At 41.2% G+C, this 19733-nt stretch overlaps 1 protein-coding gene across 1 annotated transcript in view; it reads right to left on the bottom strand.

Annotated features, from left to right (window-relative positions):
* Nucleotides 1–19733, bottom strand: part of LOC146679162 (nuclear receptor ROR-alpha A-like) — a 192424-nt gene that overhangs the window by 72101 nt on the left and 100590 nt on the right. Inside the window, exon 2 of the mRNA XM_085408569.1 lies at nt 7002–7034. Coding sequence (XP_085264695.1) covers nt 7002–7034 — 33 coding nt within the window. The remainder of the gene's footprint in view (nt 1–7001; nt 7035–19733) is intronic.

Genomic DNA, 19733 nt, shown 5'->3' with positions numbered 1-19733 from the left:
AACGTCAGTGAGGTAATCCAGACTGATTTCAACGTCAACGATTCCAAAATTTGTTGCAGTACAAACATGCTTGTTAATGCTGTACAGTTGGACATTTAAACAGGAGAGTGTATGGAAACAAACACTCGAGAAACACTCTGCAGAAGGAAGCCATATTCTACACCGACTGTATTTTTAAGTCATTTTTGGTGTTGCATCATTCCCCTCCTCTCCACCTCACACACACAAATCAGCATGAACACAAAATTACTACAAAATGCAGCAGTCTCTTACACATAAATTAAATAAAATAAAAATAAGAACATTTTTTGGTTTCTTTTATTTATAGTTATGTATTTTCCTCCATTTGGCTTCCTGGTGAGGCAGAAGGTTTCATTTAGACGGGAAGTTTATCAGATCTCTTAAAAGCAACAGCTAAAATGAAATGGGGTTTCTCTTTCCTCTCAAACAGCCTCGACTCTAACTGAGACGTTGGAAAGTTTTCTTTGAGATGTCAACATAACCGTGGTGCATCATTTCTACCAATTTGTCAGCTGCAGATTAATGCTGCCAGTTTCACTTTTTACCACATGCCAAAGATGTTTGACTGGTTCTCTCTGTGACAATAAGTTATTAAACAGGCTTTCTCATTATTGTGCTATCTTTGCATTTTGGTCATTATAGCAGCGAGATGGCACTGCTATTGTTAGGTCAAATTGAAGAAAACAACATTCTTCACTATCACTGTGCCCCATAATTTAAAAAGAAAAAAAAAACTGTCATGTCGCAGGTCAATTAGTTCAGATAGTTTTTGGTAATGAAACCCTGGCATGAGATCTGCAGCGGTGCAGACACAGATACATCACAAAGAGACAAATGAGATGCACAATAATGCCTAAAAATAGCAAGATTATGTCAAATAAACACAAAACAACACCCAATCACAGTTTTGCATTTGAAACAAACAGACAAAAACAAAAAAATGACTTAATTGTCCACAACCATGTGAAAAATGACATAATAGAGACAGGAAATAACACAAAGAAAAAATGTAAAAATAAAATAAGAAAATGACAATAAAGGCACAAAAGCCCTGAAAGTGATTAGCAGAAAAAATGGTGGAGTTCGTGTTCAGTTGGATTTGGATTTAGAGTTGTATTGCTGTACTGAAAAAAAAAACACTTTTCCCTTTCAGGAGAGACGCAGAGGAATGTGACAAAGAAAAAAGCACACAGTCATGTGGTGTCGTGCTGCCGCCCTCCATCACTGTGGTTGACAAAACAAACAGTTCAAAGAAACAAGAGGTAGGAGAGACATGAAAAGGAAGGAAGAGAGCACAATGCAAAGACAGACAGAACGAACAGCAAAAACTAAGCAAAGAGGAAGATAACAGAGGACGACGCAGCAAGAAACCGCTGAGAGACGCAGCTTCAGCAGAAATCTGTCAGCCAGTTACATCCAGGCCTCCAGCAGCACGAGTCTAAAGATATCCACCAAACCCGGGTTTGGAGTGCAGAGAACAAAGGACTAGCATGTCTTATATGGCAAAAACTGGTTCATAGATTACACACACATTCACAATAAAACTGACATGAATGTTGAGATTTTCTTAATTAAGTTATTGCTAAGTTCTGCCTCACATTCACAAGATTTTCATAAAATTTGATCTCCTGAGATTCAAACATTATGTTCTCAATTTCAAAATCTTAGGAGGTCTCTTAAGTTATCATGTTCACAGGTTTTCAGAAAACTAAAACCTCTAACCATCAAGTCTTCTAAATATCTTGTAAATCCTCGGATGAGTTAGAATCAGTTTTTCCTACGTTGTCTTTTTATAGACTTCAGTTCAGCATTCAATACAACCCACCCCTCACAACTCATCAGGAAACTGACAGACCTGGGCATCAGTTCCCTCATCTGCAAATGGTTACTGGACTTCCTGACCAACCGCCCCCAACATGTCCGGCTGGATAACCGCTGCTCATCTACAATCACAATGAACCGTGTACCACAAGGCTGTGTGATGAGCCCTTTCCTCTACTCCCTCTTCACCCACGACTGCAGACCTGCTGATGGTTCCAACACCATCATTAAGTTTGCAGATGACACCACGATGAGGCCGCCTACAGGGAGGAGGTGGATCGTCTGGCTGAGTGGTGCGACAGAAACAACCTGCTGCTTAACACCGAGAAGACCAAGGAGCTCATCATGGACTACAGGAGGAATGCTGACCCACATCCACCCATCCACATTAAGGGGACGGCTGTGGAGCGTGTGAGCAGCTTCAAGTTCCTGGGAGTTCACATCTCCGAGGATCTCACCTGGACGACCAACTGCTCCAAGCTGGTCAAGAAGGCTCACCAGCGCCTCTTCTTCTTGAGGACTCTGAGGAAGAACCACCTGTCCTCAGACATCCTGGTGAACTTCTATCACTGCACCATCGAGAGTATCCTGACCAACTGTATAACAGTCTGGTACGGGAACTGCTCTGCCTCGGACCGGAAGGCGTTGCAGAGGGTCGTGAAAACTGCCCAGCGCATCGCCGGAGCACCACTTCCTGCCATAAAAGACATCTACAGGAAGCGGTGTCTGAAAAGGGCTGTGAAAATCATCAAAGACCCCAGTCACCCATCACATGGACTCTTCACCCTCCTGCCCTCTGGGAGGCGCCACAGGAGCCTCCGGACTAAGACCACCAGGTACCGGAACAGCTTCTTCCCCACAGCTGTCAGACTCCTGAACTCTGCCTCCTGACATCTGACCCACGTTAAACTCATGGACTGAACATACACACACCCACAATGGACAACTGTACCCTCAAACACACAATAATAACATGGACTGAACCACCACTCACAACCACTAGCACTTTATATAGCCTCTGTAGAAACTATCTACACCCTCACTTATCTTAACTGCACTACTGTATAGCTCTGTGTAAATAATCATTCTGTACATTCGATAATCTTTAATCCTACAACTGTTTACAACTTGCATAGTTCCCATTTCTGTATAGCTGTATATCTCAGATTCTGTAAAGTTATTTATTTCATATTCTGTATAGTTTTTCATATTTATATCCTGTTCATAGCCTGTACATAGCTTGTACTCACTACAGCCTGTACATACTTATAGTTATAGAATATTCACAACATACTTCATACCGTGTACATTATAACATACCATAATAGACCCATTTCTGTAATATACTCACATATCTATATTATTGCTAATATATATTGTAATATATCTATATCACTAAAGCACTTCTGGATGGATGCAAACTGCATTTCGTTGCCTTGTACCTGTGCATGTGCAATGACAATAAAGTTGAATTCTAATTCTAATTCTAATTCTAATCATGTTCCCAAATATTGGCGACCATGCTAGCCGCCCACTCGGCGGGGTGACGGCAAACCCATGTCAAGCACTTTAATGCCAAAGCAACAGGTTTGGATATAACCCTACAGAGATGTCGGGAACAGTTACAAACATTAACAGAGCACACAGTCTGATGCCAAGCAAGGAGATGAAGGGACAAGGAAAACAGTGTAAAAGATCTGTTTTTCCCATCGCATAAATATAGAAATGGAGTTTCTGAAATGCATCACCCTTGTAAAAGTTTATTAATTATTATCATTTTATTGTTATTATTAAAGGCTTGTTCAGATAATCAGATGCAGAATTGTCAAAAATAAGAACCTATTACTCCAATTAACTGTTATGAAAGGTCCACCTTCACTTTTAGCTTTGGATAACCACCAACAGTTTTCATCTTTATGGAGAAAAATTCATACTACAGCCAGATAATGAGCCAAAACAAACCTCAAAGATCTGAGAACTACTTGAAGACCAAAGACGACCAAGGAGTCCTGCTAGTCATAGACTTTCATACACAGTTACCCAACTTCAACACCACTGAACATTTAAGGGGGTACTAGAAAAAAAAAAGCCATGCCTTTGAAGATATCACAAATAAGCTCTTTTGAACATTTTCAGGCAATGGATGGATTGTGTATCCAAAATTCTGCTCAGCACTTTTTTTCAAAGAAGTTCCTAAAGTCTTTAAAAGGAAGATTATTAAATTAAGCAACACAAGTTAAAAACCCAGAGTCCATATGAGAAACATACAAAACCAAACTAAGCAGAAGAGGATGAACTCAGATACATACACTGTTAGCATGGGAGGAAAAACAGATGAATGGCCATCAGACAATGGGAGAAACATACCTATTGACACACCCAGGGCACACTGTCCACAAATGAAAGCAATGAGGGAGGGACAGGCAATCACAAAGGAGGGAAAACAGACACCAATGGAGACAAGACAAAGGTGGAAACCATCAAGAGAGGAACCCATGAGCAAAGACATTTACCAAACCAAAACAGGACATGGGAATAATTACTAAGACATAGACCACACCAAAAATGGACCACCAAAGACTCCAATCTGGTCCGGTGGACAGCTCTGGAAAATATGAAGGACCTACCTTCATACTACTACGTATGGTGAAAAACTGGCATCCCAGTGCCAGAAAAGTTTGCTGTTGCATATTGCAGAGAAGGGATAGTAGAGCAGTAAACTGGCAACCCGGTGCCAGTAATGTTTATTGTTGTTTTTTGCAAATAATAGATAGGATAGGTTGTAGAGAAGCTGGCAACCCGGTGCCAGAAAGGTTTGCTGCTACATTTTGATAATGAAGCATAGAGAAGAGAGGAGGTGGCATCCCAGTGGTTGAAAAACTTGCTTCTGCATTTTGTGAACAAGGGATAGAGAAGACAGCACCTGGCATCCCAGTGCCAAAAGTGTTGGTTCTGCACTTTGTGAAGCAGGCATTGAAAACAGCAAAACTGCCATCCCAGCGATGGAAAGGTTTGCTTCTCCACTTTGGCGAAGCAGGGATAGAAAACAGAAAAACTGGCTTCCTAGTGCCTATCCAAGATAAACAGCAATGGAGGGGCAGCAGAGCATGGAAGTAGTGACTGGTTTCCAGCAGCGCATGAAATTGTGGTAGGGGGCGGCTGCATGGAACAGTGATGGGATGCTTCTTTTTCTGTTACCAGAGCTTGTCTATGCTACATGGCGCTGGTGGGTGGGTCAAGCTGCAAGGCGCACAGCAGCTGCTGTTGGAAGTTTTATATTTGCTTCTGGTCAACTGACTTTTAGATATGTGAGTGTTAAGAAGCTACAAAGTTAGAACAACAATGAAAAAAAAAAGCCTCTCTCTTTTAGTATCCGAGCTACAGTCCAGTCTTGATCCTCATCAGAAGAATACTTTTATGAGACCTTCCTGGAACATAGGAACGGCATGCTGTCTGAGTCAGCGTTGACATGTGTCGGCTTTTTGGGTAAAAGTCACTTTATATCTGGATGGAGTGAAGAGAGGAGTTCTGATGTACGGAAAGATGGATGTAGCCAACCGGATTGCCGAGCGGTGAGAAAAAGTGCTATGAGGTTCCCAAGGATGACCGGTGGAGTTTGGTCTCTCTGAAGCACCTGACATGTTGTTCAGAGAGTTTTGGTTTCTTGGATTGCCTGAAAGAGAATCCAATGAAATAAAGATAGAGAACCGGTAGGGGCATGTATAGAGGTTTGGTCCCTCTCCTAAAATTCAGATAAATTATCTCCAATATGTTCATAGGGATACATTGTTGAGTTAAACTTCATTTCCACTGACAGAAAGGGGAGTTCCACAGTTGCATGTTGAAATATCCATGAGCGAGATGCTCCATGTATAAATGGGTAAATGTGGCTTGTAACGTAGAAGTGCTGTAGGCACTCAGTGGTGAAAAGTACCACAACAGTCCGTTCCATCTAATCATTCAGCTAAGACCAATCTTCAAACTCCTACAGAATATCAGTGCCTGAGGAAACTATTTTGGATAGCACTCTGATCGTTGTAGGATTTCCCTTTTTCAAGCACTAACCACTTACACAGTTCGAAATAACAACCTGAACCTATGAGTAAGTCTCACAAAGCACCTACCTTTAGGTCATAGCTTATAGGAACTTTACAAAATGCCTCCAGTTGACCTGCAGCAATATCCCCTCTAACACAGCAGTGTGGTGTTTAAGTGTCTCTCCTCCTCTCATGTTGTCTCAGCAAATCTGTGCAGTGACAGAGAACCTCCCTCATAAAATAAAGCTAAAGATATATTTACAGGGCACCTCACCCACCATCCCACTCAGCTTCATAAAACAAATCCCAACTGAGCTGTGGAGCATCAGTGAAAACGATTAAGCTTCCTGAAAACAGCCATGCTGAGTAAATATCAGAGTGCTGTAGGCGAGAGTGTCTCCTGCCAGCAGAGAGAGGAAACTGAGGTGCAGCAGGAGTTTCATTCTTCCTCCAAATTGGCAGAACACGGGAATGATTTATGCTTGGAAAAGCCGCTCAGCCGATGTCGGAGCTCTCCACCTCCCCTCATCAGGCCCAGTCAGTAGATTCACAGCAGCATGTTAGGAGCTGTTTGGGCAGCGCCTGGAGGATCAGCGTTCCTCCCTCCGACAGTCCCACGCACAGACGACTGCAGGAGGATCTCACATTCATTATCCAGCCTTATCAGCTCTAATGAGAGAGACTCCACTCTAGCAGAAGTCCCCTGTCACACATTTGTCCTCATCTATCCTTCACTCTCACAGTGCTTGCATGTTTTACAGTAAAAACTGCTTATAATGTTGTGGGGGAAACACGTTCAGTGTTCCACAGTGAATGGAAACTTCATTAAAAACTCATCGAGTGAATCGACTTAGACCACCTACCCTCAGAATCTTAGTTCAGGGGACAGCGGCCAGATTGCAAACAAAGGAAATCTATTCATGCAAAAATTTTGATAGTCTTTTGGCCCTCATGCTTTGGATTTAGTTTTACATTTGCTGTCTTGTTCTTACTGATTAGTCTCACCTATTCTTCAACACTCTCCAGTGTGCCTAAAAACGAGGAGCATTCATGTTATTAATACAACTTCTAGATAAAACAGTTTTACCAACCAATACACAGTGATGCAAAAACAGAACTCACATGAGTGTGTCTTCTTCACAGCTGCCGACAAACCTGAAAGACACAACAGAGATAAAGTGTTGCTTTTCCCCTTTTTTCAAATGAACAGATCCAGATTTTCCAATCTCATGTTTTTGTCTCTGGTGGTTTTTGCATTGGAGTCTGTGTTGTGCACAGCATTGTGGTAGCTATTGTTGCTAATGAAAGTAGAATGAGAGACTATTAGCTCACTGTCGATGCAAGAGCAAGTGTAAGTATCTCATCTTGTGGATTTTTGCTGGGAATTTTTGTTCTTCCCATAGACGTCACTCCACAGAATGTTAGAGAGAACAGAGTGTGTTTGGGAAAGTTTCATACTTTGCCAATAAAATGAAAAAACAAACCCAAATCAAATGTTTACCTCCTATAGTTTCCCAAAGCTGAAATACACATCCACATTTATGAAGCTGATGTGACAGATCCACCATCCCCTACAGATCACTTCTGCGGGAGTCTGTCTACGGCGGTGGCTTTCCTACAACTAGTTGTACATTTCTGTACAATACTGACTTATTAACCATGACACTATAACCTGAAAGCATATCCTATACCTTTACTATTCTGGCTTTAACTGTTCCACCGAAGCCTGAACTCATTCACCACCCTGCTGTGTCCGGTCACGTTAACTTTGTATTTACTTTTTAGTTAGAATGAATTTAGGCTGATCTAGGAACTGAATTTTTATCTCAGTAAGAATATAGGTTCATTTTTTTTTAAATGTGAGTAAACCCAAAGTTTGATGGTGGTCCACAATTTTTCCCCTCCCTAACTGCATTGTCAGCCCTTCAACCATGAGGTAATTGACAGTCTATAAATTTGTTTATAATTACATCTGCTGCTGCCATGGAGGTTTGAGGCTCACAAAGAACAGTGAACACCCATAACAACCAAGAAAGAAATGGCCTTTGAGTTTCCACAGGCATTTCAGTGTGTCATCAAACATAAAGTGAGGCTCATTATTTTGGGGTAAATGTGGACACTCAGCAGCAGAATGATGCAAAGCTGCAACAGCTCTTCATACTCTAGCTTCCTCCAGAGGGCTGTGGGAGCGACGGGGTGGTGGTTGGAGACGCTCTGGGGCCACAGTGACTCGACCCTCTGATAGGCTCGCGTTGCCCATCTGGACGAGGTCACTGCAGTGACTGTGTCGTGTGTGTACGTGTGTGTACACTAGTGTGTATGTGTATATCAGTAGTGACAGGAAAGGGTTGAGGTGGATTTACGACATTTTTAGAATATTCAGCCTAGATTACAAAATGTTTGTGAGAGCTTAAATAATTTTATTATAATAATTTACAAAGGTAACCTGCTTTTTTAAGATGTTTTTTCTTTTAACACTTTAAAGTTGAACTGAACCAGTACTTCTTCTTCTTCTTTACCTTGAAGATAGTTCTTAATGACATTGGCTGGGTGTTTGGGGTGGTTGTCCAGAATACATTTGGGGCCAATAAACAATCATTTATATTTCTGAAAGCGTTCTTTGTTTACAGCATTTTTCACACCTGCCTAAAACTTTTGCACAATACTGTATTTTTTTATATATATATCTGCTTGGAAACCAGCCTTTTTTCTGTTGATCAAACTGTAATTATTTAAAATTGTTTCACCTTCACAATGTGTGAGTTTCTCAGGACTGTCTTCTAAAACAAATAGTGTCAGGCTAGAGGAAGTCAGGGTGGATGGATGGCTCAGTAAAACAACTTCTATGACAGATGAAATCATAGTGTAAACTGTGCTTTTCTTGAGTTTTCCTGTGTATGTGTTGATCCATCATAACACAAAGACGTGAAACACTCGGTGTGGCTGGGTTCATCATGGCGGAGGGAAAAAGCATTGTGGTGGTTCTCTGAGCGTTTGTGCTGCAAGTAAATGTTTAAAATCAAACTTCAAAATTATAGGTACAAATGTGTGTGTGCTATGCATATTTTTTCATTCAGCGCAGGAACAGTTCACCTCTAATGTCAAGTCCTCCCATCAGCCATCTGGTCGTCTACCATCACACATGCACACAACACAACAGGACAGTCAATCACTGTCCAGCACAGCCTGTGGAGGTGTGCACACAGCCCTGACTCTCCTTGTTCAGTCCTTGCAGTCACCTAAGGGCGTATAAAGAAGCCTTTAAAACCATGTAGATGTTTGGTTTTGGTTTTTCAGATTTTATGTTCTGGACAAAGTTCAAACAGCAGGTTTTTATACCAGATACGTCTGTTTCTGCTATCTTTGTTTTTTTCGGGGGGAATGCACCCATGGTTTACACAAACCTTTCTTCAGACAGACAATAATACTGTTGTAAAGCTGAAAAACTAATGGGGCTGAGGAAAAACAGTCATTCTGAAGCAGGAGTATCTCAGGGATTTAAGAGCAGTGGACAATGTCATTACTCCGTCCTGTTCACATTTATTTTCATGAACACTGGAAGAAAAAGTGCCGCTACCATCTTCAGCAATGAGATATCAGTTTTAAATTGTTGTTTTACCTCCAGCTACTTCCTGAAGGGCAAAAATGATGCTGTGGTGTTAAAGTGGGAAATAGTGTCTTTGTGATTGAGACTGACAGCAGTTTGTCCTTAATCTACCAGAGAACAGTTTAAAATAAAGAGTGCAACAACCTTGACAGCTTATTAAAAGCGAAAGGAGAAAACTGACTCCTTTTAGAGAGAAGTCACCTTTCCACATCCAGCCGTGGGGAAATTCAGAGTATTCAGATTGGTTCTTTACAATCAAAATTTACACCCGGACGTCTGTATTGTCATTTAACTTGCCTCCTGTTTGTTTGAGATTGTGGTGAAACTCTGGTGGCTTTGTGTGCATCAGAGCATAGACTGTATATAAAAATGAATGTAGTTACCATAGTGACAACCATTGATAGCTGACATTTTTAAACAGTTTTTCCTGGGCACTCACGGTCCTCCTGCCACATTCCCAACTGCCACTCAGACTCCACCGTCTCTCCGCTTGTCTGAACGTATCCAACCAATCTTAAAATATTTCATTGAGAGAATTAACCATATTCATTCAACTCCATTATCGTGGATGTTTTACAGTAAGATCCTTTTAACCCCCACCTAGCATAAGTAGAGTTCGGCTTATTTAGCTTTATTCATTTTTTTTTTTTTTTTACAGTGATTACTAACATTGGAACAACAGAAAAGCTGCATTTTCAGAAAATTACAAGGCCGTATGTACTCTTTATACTGGATGCCTAAGATTTACATGAATATTTCTGGTGTTCAAAATATTTTTCAGACTCACCTATTCTTAATGTTCACAGCAACCACATAATTTAACATTTATTTTTGGGGACGGGCTCAAACTTTTTTTGTATGCAAAACAACAGCTTTGACAAATTAATCACTGCATTTCACAATGCATTGTGAACACAGTGTGAACTGGTTAAAATAGGCTCTGGGACTGAAAATACAATCATATGGAAACACTAAAAGAATACTGTGTTACCTCAGGCACACATCCAGACCCTGCTCCTGGTTCGTCGGCTCTCTGAAAGGATTTCAGAGTCCACGGATGTAGTCCCAACTCTGCCAACGTGAGCCCAAACTGCCCCACTAACCTCCTGAAAAGATTCAGTTCCTGGATCAAACCATAAAATTCTCCCTGCTGCTTTTTGAGGGCAAATCTTTCACAAGAACACAAAGCTTTCAGTGTGTATATACATTACATGACAAGTTCACATCTGAAAAATGTGAAATTTTTCACATTGTTTTTTCACACTGTGTGTGGAGGCCTGTACTCCAGATGAGCATTAGGAGGGTAAAAGGCTTCGTTTTTGTTTCTGGGTCAAATTTTTCACTACTCTTCAAAAGCCGTTGTTTTGACTTTATGGCAGAAAGTGTGTACAATGAGCTACTTTATGTACCCCTCTGTGCACCCAAACATTAGTAGCCATGGGGACCATTGGCATTTCAAACAGACTCACTACATGTGACGGGAAGGTTTATAACCCAACTTCTGACTTAAATACTTCTAAATCCTGTCTCAGTTAGGATTGGACAGGAGTGTGGACACATTTAGTGGTTGATAGGGTGCCTGGGTTGTCGACCCACAGTTTTCAGTTTTACATTATTATTGAACTTTGATTTTCATATTATTTATCAATTCTGTTCTTTTGGTTTCTGTCTGTGCTCCATAGTTGCTCGTTCTCCCCCGTCTGCTGTCTCCCCTTGTCAAGTCTAATTACCGATTACTTCCCCAAAAAGTAATCCCGTTACTTTACTGATTACTTATTTTCAAAAGTAATTAATTACTTAGTTACTTAGTTACTTTTTAAAAAAATTATTTACAACCTGAATAGGTGATAAAGCAATGGCTCTTTCAGCCCAATTCTACTTTTTCTGCATAATCCATCATACAAAATGTAATCAAATGGAAAAGTCTCTTTTTAAAACTTGTTTTATTAGTTTTAATCTTTTAACTTTATGCATCAAGCAAAAATTTAATTATATGCAACATTCTCTGACTGGAAGAAATTTGTTTAACATTTAAACTTATTTTCTGCACATTCCAGCACATAAAAAAAATATATATATATATTTTGTGTTTACACTCACTCTTTCAAATAGATGCAAGTAAAACACAGCAGAAAATAAATAACATCAAAGACTAGTGGTCCTGTTGCTCTATTTTCACCTGTAAAGCAGGAGTGGCGTAGGCAGAGGTTTACCCTGGTGCAGGTGTGCCGCAGCGGTCAGTGGAAGAATCTGCGAGTTTCTCTGTGAGTTTCCCATTACGTGGTAGCTACTCGGTGCTTGCTTGGAAGTTTAGGGTTTTTTTTCGGTGTAAAAAGAAGTTTTCTTCCCACACACAGCGGACACTAATGTTTTTGTCACTTTTTATGGAATCAAACTCAAAGTAAGGTCAGTACTTCCACGCTTTAAACGCTGCACGCTCATACTCTCTCCCGCACTCGATATATGATCCATTGTTGATCTGCACACAGCTGTTGTCACGAACGTCGCACTCGCTTATGTCACTGTCATGAGATGTTCTCGCAAAAAATTCACGGTTTTAGTAACGCAGTAACGCAGCGTTCCTACGGGAAAGTAACGGTAATCTAATTACAGTTTTTGCAATAGTAATCCCTTACTTTACTCGTTACCTGAAAAAGTAATCAGATTACAGTAACAAGTTACAAGTAACGCGTTACTGCCCATCTCTGCTCATGAGTAGTTCCCAAACTGCTCATTGTCAGTTTGATCTTAAAGACATTATTTATTCTAGGTTAAGCCCTAGAATAATGTGGTTCTCAAACAACAGTAGCATCAGTATACAGTGATGTACACGAGTTTGCTCCTGATGGCGGCTGATAACACTCACAACTAAAGTTTACATCCTCTCCATCCAATCTGCTTCCTATCAGATTAGTCAGAACCAATGCTGTGGTATTACTGAGCAAACCTGAACGTGCACAAAGTCATGTACGCAGCAAGGGAAAAAAGAAAAGAAAAGAAAAGAGAAAGGCGAGGAAATGTGAAAACAAATGATTCAGATGATTTCATTGATCATCAAACCCTGGCCTGGAACACAACTTGATTTAATGTGGCCAGAAAATGCCTCATCAGCAGAAATACACTTACTCCGTTTCCAGCAGTTGTCGTCGTTTATCTACAGTGACCTTTGACTTCCTCCGAAAATTAATCCTGTCTGCACACCAACACAAATACACACCCGGCACACAACTTCATATTTCAAAGACGTGCAATAACTGCTGTCCTCAAGCACCTACAAGGCTTTATCACAGAATCTGGGTCAAGTTAGAATATTCATTAGCTGTGGCCTTTCAACTCTGGCTGCAGGAAGAGGAGAAGCTCCAACCAAAACATTTTAGGCTGTAAGAGCGACACATTTACACAGAGCAACACAACAACCTGAGAAAAACACAACAGCTGTGTGAACTTGTCAGTGTCTTTTTTTGTTGTTGTGTAATTAATCTCTTGTGTGTCTCTTGGTGGACATTGTGTGTATTTGTTTTATTTTTGTGCTTTATCGGATCATACAGTGAAGACAGACAGGAAAGCAGAGGGACGGGGGGGGGGGGGGGGGGGGGGGGGGGGGGGGGGGCATGGGCCGCGGTCAGACTGATTTCCACTCGTAGCCTGTTGTTGACATTGTAGCTCTTTTTTGACCACTTTGTATTTACTTTGTATCTCCTGGTGGATTACTTGGGCTTCGTTTTAGCCAGTTGCATTTAACTTTATTGAAGTTGATTTGTCTCTTTGGCAGCATGGTGGTTAGCACTGTTGCCTCTCTGTGTTAGCCTTACCCAAGGTGTACCCTCCCTCTCACCCTGTGGTTGCTGTGATAGGCTCCAGATGACCCTGATGGGGATAAACTGATACCTCTTTTTGACGATTGGTGTATTTCTGTTGTCTTTCTGATTTTGTCAATTTTTGGATCCTTTATTTCTTTTTGAACTATTTTGTGGGTCTTTTCGATTCGTGATGTTATTGGTACAATAACACTGTAGGGTCTTAAAACTTGCAATATATAGCACCTTGTTGTTGCTGTGAATTGATGACATATGTAATCAAACTAAAATTGAATTAAATTTGTATTTCAGAAGTTATTTTGTCCTCTCTAACTAACCTTTTTGAAGTCAAATCATTTTTTTCTGTCTTTGTGGATGATTTGTGCTACTCTGTAGCCATTTTCTAGCTTTCTCTGAGGATGATTAATGTTCATTTTCTTTTCCAAGACTCTTCAGTATGAACACTCTGGTGACAAAGTGTTGATTTTGGCCTGTTATCCAGCAGAATCTGGATCAGAAGGATTTAGTAAACATTAGGAATAACTAGGATAACGTACTTTCTAAGGCTTTAGGAGTACACTGGGCTCGATGTATTAGAGTTTCTGTCCAGCCCAGCCTGAGCTGTGGAAACAACAGGTTTGCAGCTGTCACAATTACACGAGTCTGGTTTGACAAATACATATAAACATCTGTCTGCAACACTGGTACATGCTTGTGAAGAACAGCCAGTGATTCCCTCAGTGACTGGCATTCTCCACCTCTTCAGTCTGCTCAGACTGCTCCTCCCTCTTCCTCTTTCAGTCTTTTTGCAGTCTGTCACAGTGGATCACACACTGACACACTGACCCAAAACCTGCAGCTCACTGCTGAAATATTCAAAGCTTTACAGAGGAGAGGAGTCGACTCTGACTGCCTGTTAGCAGAAAGAAGACAGCCAGGGAATCATTATGGACAACATTAAGGTCACAGTCACGCTCTCTGTAAGCACGCGAGTACAAAAGCCAGCTGGCACAAAACCAATGCAAACCCCACAGCTGACACAATGTTAAACTTATTGTTGTGTTTAACTTACAGAGGAAGGTCTAAGAAATCATGAAGGAGTGAAAAACAGAATTAAAACCCTCTTTTGTTTTATTATCTGTCCCCCAGTGACCCCCTAAATGTGTCATTTTGCCTGAGTAACCCTCCAAAATATTATTTGATATCATCCAGGACACAAAAATGACTTTAAAAATGTTGTTTTCCAGAAGAAAAGATGGCAAATTTTCTTCTGAAGGTCGACTATAACTAAACAAAGGATTATCTACTTTTGATTGGTGTGCTGCAGAATGATGTAACAACAAGAACAACTTGAAACCTGTAAGTGACAACCACACCTTTCCAGAATTATTATAGATTTTGTCAAATAGACGTTTTTCTTTGTGTTTTACCGGCATGCCCGGCAGTCCTTCAGAGGCTGAGGCGGACAGGAATAATATGTGAGCTTTGGAAAAATAAAGCAAACAAAAAGCATTAAAATAAACAGTTAAATGAATCTAATCAAACATAGAGTATGCACTCAGTACTGGCGTGTTTCTGTCATCTCGCTCTCCTCCATAATTCATCTGTAGAGCTGAGCAGAAAGCGGCGACATAAGGAAACACATGAGGGACGTAGAAGCTTCTTCCAGCTGGATGCCCCAGTGGACAGACGAGGTTTTAAGAAGAAAAGCTGGCGACAGAGTGAGAGGATCCCTCAGGGCTCTGATGGATGAAGCAGGGAAACATTTGCTCACAATGAGCTGAGGCTCAAAACTGCAGGAGAAAAATATTTTTAAAAATGCTCTGACAACAATCTACTCAACCAGAAGCCTCATAAGCAAGAGTAGCTTTACTAACAACACAAACAAGAATACTTTGATTCTATTCCCACCAGTCAATGCTTTCATTTCACTGGATATTTTTTGAGCTGGACTGTGATGAAGTTTGGTCTAAAACCAACATTTGACTGAAAGTCTCTGGCCACAAACAACACATTCCAGAACATTCCAGCGCATCTCTTACCCTGCAAAGCATCACCGATGATGCTTTATCGGTGACTGTAACCCCTCAGTGATCTCTTAAGTCATATTCACTCATTTTAACTGTTCAGATCTGTATTAGCAAGATTTCTATTTATGTTCAAAACCTGCACATTCAAAATGCATCACAAACCTGTGTTTGTAGCCTCATGTGGCTTCAATGAAGCTGACAGATGACCAAAAGGAAAGTCAATAATATTTCTGAATTAGTTAGGAAACTGGCAAGACCGCAAACATACTGATATTAATTCTCTCTCTTTATTGTCCTTCTGGCTCCGTCATGAAGCCAGGAGACATCTCTGCTTTTCGCGGATGGTGTGGTTCTGTTGGCTTCATTGGGTGATGGCCTCCAGCTCGCACTGGAACGGTTCGCAGCCGAGTGTGAAGCGGTGGGAATGAGAATCGGCACCTCCAAATCTGAGGCCACGGTCTTCAGCCAGAAAAGTGCCCACTCCAGGTCGGGACGAGTTCCTGCCCCAAGTGGAGGAGTTTAAGTATCTCGGGGTCTTGTTCACGAGCGACAGGAGAAGGGAGCGTGAGATCGACAGACAGATTGGTGCTGCTGCTGTGATGCAGATGCCGTTGTCATGAAGAGCTGAGTGTAAAAGCGAAGCTCTCAATTTACTGGTCAATCCCTAACCTCACCTATGGTCATGAGCTGTGGGTGGTGACTGAAAGAATGAGATCACGGATTCAAGTGGCAGAAATGGGCTTCCTCCGAAGGGTGGCTGACCTCTCCCTTAGAGATAGGGTGAGGAGTTCAGCCATCCAGGAGGGGCTCAGAGTAGACCACTGCTCCTCCACATTGAGCCTCCTGAGCGAGGTGTTCTGGGCATGTCCCACGCCTTGGTGTTCCCCAGATAAGCTGGAGGAGGTGGCTGGGGAGTGGGAGGTCTGGGCTTCTCAGCTTGGGCTGCTGCCCCCGCGACCCGGCCCCAGATAAGCGGAAGAAGATGGATGGATGGATGGATGGATGGATGGATGGATGGATGGATGGATGGATGGATGGATAGCTCTGTCATGGTCTTCAACCTGCCTCACCCATGTTGCCCCTGACACATACTTTACTGTCATTTATTAGCAGCGAAGTATTAAATTCTTAAATATGTGATTAAAGCAACAAGATTTCTAAACATTTACTCATCAACCACTTCATTGGGTACATCTTGCCAGTACTGGGTTTCTCCTTTCTACCATTAGAACAACCATTATGCTTCCTGGCATTGATTCAACAAGGTGCTGGAGAAAATCTCTAGAGATCAGCATGATAACACAATGGCTTCGTGTTGTTTAGACCACATTATTAAAACCTGCCATCCAAATATCACATCAGAAATCAAGGCTCATCAGCACAGGTATCATTGTTCTTCCAATCTTTCACGTGAATTGTTCCCGTTCTTTGCTGACAGGTTTGGCACCCAGTGTGGTCTTCTGCTGCTGCAGCCCATCTGCTTCAGTGTTCAGTGTGTTGTTCATTCAGAGACGGTTGTTTGACTTACTGCTGCCTTCCAATCAACTCAAAGCAATCTAACAATGTCTCTGTCCTGTTTTATGGACAGAAATTTTCAGTCAGAGAAGTGCTGCTCATTGGCCATTTTCTTTTTTCAGACCATTCTTTTATTGTTTGGGAAGAATTACCTTGTGAAGTAGCCAATGAGGCTTTATAATAATGTCTTCACCGGCACCCTGTTAAATCCTTCTTGAATAATCAGGTCCAGTTTTATCTTAATGACCTTACAGTACCATATCATGTCGATAGAGCACTTCCCTCTCAGACTGTGGGCTTACCGGTGCTAATAGCATATTTAAAATTAGAATGGGAGGCAGAGCCTTCAGTTTTCCAGCCTTCCAGTTTGGATTCAGGAGAAAGACACTATCTCTACTTTTAAGTGCAGAGAGTGTTTCTTCTTCACTCACCTCTTTCCACTACTATGGGTTTATACACCACTTTGCATTTAATCATTAGTTATTATTAACCTCTGTCTCTCTTCCACAGCATGCCTTTTGTCTCCCTCCTCTAACCTCTAACCAATTGCAGCAGATGGCCCCACCCCTCCTTGACTCTGGCTCTTTCCCCTGGAGGTTTTTTCCTGTTAAAAGGGAGTTTTTCCTTCCCATTGTCACCGAGTGTTTACTCAGAAGCTCATCTGATTTTGGGGGGGGGGGGGGTTCTGTACCTTTTTTAGCCTTTTTAGAATATAAAGTAGTGACTGTTGTGGTGATTTGGTGCTACATAAATAGTTATTTAGGGATAGGCAAAAACACAGTTACCAATGTTTTTGCTGCCTCAATTGTTTGCCTTGTTTTTTGATAAAATAAAGACAGCTAGATAATAAACAAATATATTTTCATTTCATTATATTTTGTGAAAATTGTACACAAGAAAGCATCTTATAAGTGTATGAGGGAGTTTTGAAAATGCTATTTTCTTCGTCATCAAAGTGGGTTTTGTGGGTGTAAAGTAAAAATAACTTTGTCTACAGGAAAACTCCGTAGGGCACCTTCAAAACACGATCTTAACCAGACTGTGTTTGAGACAATTTAATAACCTAAAGAAAACCTGTAAGCTGTAAGCTGACATGTCAGGTCACTGTGTCAGCTTACAGTCGACTAGCTGACAGTTCGTCTTCCTCCAAAATATATCTGACACAAATATATCTGACACACAAAAAAGTCAAATTTACCCCTCCAGGCTGCAGCAGGTACAACCTGTGCTGTCAGACACCGCAGTCAGAGCTGCTACGCCGTGTCTGAAATCTGTTTTAAAGCTCTGAAGGATGTAAAACACGGCAGGCTGACACACCAAAGATGAAGGGAATCTGTTTCTGTCTCTCTCAACAGAGGTTGCAGCTCCTGCATCATATAATTGTTCAGAGCGAGTGGCTCCTCGTACCAATTATAGCGCATTAGCAGCAGCCACCAAAGTCATTTCACCGCCACTCATCAGGGAGCTCACAACAAAAAGAAAGAAGAAGAAACACCCTTTCTTTCGCTGCCTTCAGTCGCCCGCAGCATCAAATGAAATGAGGGTTTAAGATGGTGGTGATAAAATGTGATTTAAGGATTAGAGATGTGTGTGAACTTTCAGTGACTTGCTTAAAAATGACAAGAGGAAGTAAAGCTTCCGCCAAAATATCTCCTGAAATGAAACAAACAAAGATGATTAAAATAAAACCGCCTCATGTTGAAAAAAAGGATAAATCAGTCTGCGAAGGATATTAATGACTCATGCAGCCATATTTTTAACATGAGTTTTCATATTTTACCTGCCAACACTGAGCAGGGAGGCAGTACCCACAACACTATGATAACATGTATGTCTGTGGATTTAAAGTTCATTTTAGATGACATGAAAGATAAAGAGCCATGTCCTTTGTAGTTTTCAAAGTGCATCTCAACAGCAGAATCGCTGCTGACTGAAAGCAGAAAAGTCCAAATTAAAGCAGCAGAGCACAAATCCAGAAGTTTCTCCCTGTCGTGGGTTAAACACTTCCCAGAATTCAACTCAGATCATGGATGTGCAGTGCTACACACCCAAGTCTTTCCCAATCCACTTCCTGTTATGCACTGTTTGTCTCTAAGTTCAAAGCGAGGCTGATGGCGTCACTATGACATCATCAACGGCCCAGATTTACTTCACATAATTTAATTAAACGCAAATGTTTCTTAAATTTGCACCACAGACTCTCCACTGTGACGTGTCCTCAGTCATTATCCAAGGTTAAATTGGGACAGTTTGTTGTAAAACCTTTATTTCTGTAAGCAGCAGGTCTGTGTAGCAGTTGCTTACAGGACCCACATAAAGCTTAACTACTCTTTTGTTTTAGTAATGTCGGTCAGCAAAGAAAAGGCAACACATTAACGTTGTCTGACAAGCAGCCAAAAAGTGCGTTCTGGAAAATATCAGGCTCAAGTGCTGAAAACTGCAGCTCCTTGAATGGGAGCCATGACATTACCCGCTGGTTTCTGAAGCCTCAGTCTGAGTGTTTTTTTTTTAATTTATTCATTTTTATTTCATAAATTGTACACATGCAACGTGCAGACATTCTGTCAATTAACGCTAAATTTAAAAAAATACAAAAGCAAGTCATGTTATCTGTTAGATAATATTAATATAAATGTTCTAAAAGGTACCAATAACACAAACAGGTCCAACACCCACCTGCTGTAATGTCAATCACAGGAACCACACGTCTCACTTCACTAAGATGATTGTGAGGAACTGAAGTGAGAAGCTTTCCTTAGAAGCACAAACCGCTTTCTGTACCAGGCTGTCAACACGACTTTTAAGTTTGAGGTAACAAGGATTCATGGCAGTGACTCACTTTTCTGGTCAGAGTCAAGCATCCAAATGTGTTGCCACGGTCGACTGTGTTACCTGAAAATATCTT

Source organism: Rhamphochromis longiceps, linkage group LG1, assembly GCF_057381845.1.
Source record: "Rhamphochromis longiceps isolate RC_006_pf linkage group LG1, R_longiceps_female_GT1.1, whole genome shotgun sequence".
Lineage (NCBI taxonomy): Eukaryota > Metazoa > Chordata > Actinopteri > Cichliformes > Cichlidae > Rhamphochromis > Rhamphochromis longiceps.
The sequence above is the reverse complement of the archived record's forward strand: the minus strand, read 5'-3'. Positions and strand labels throughout refer to the sequence as shown.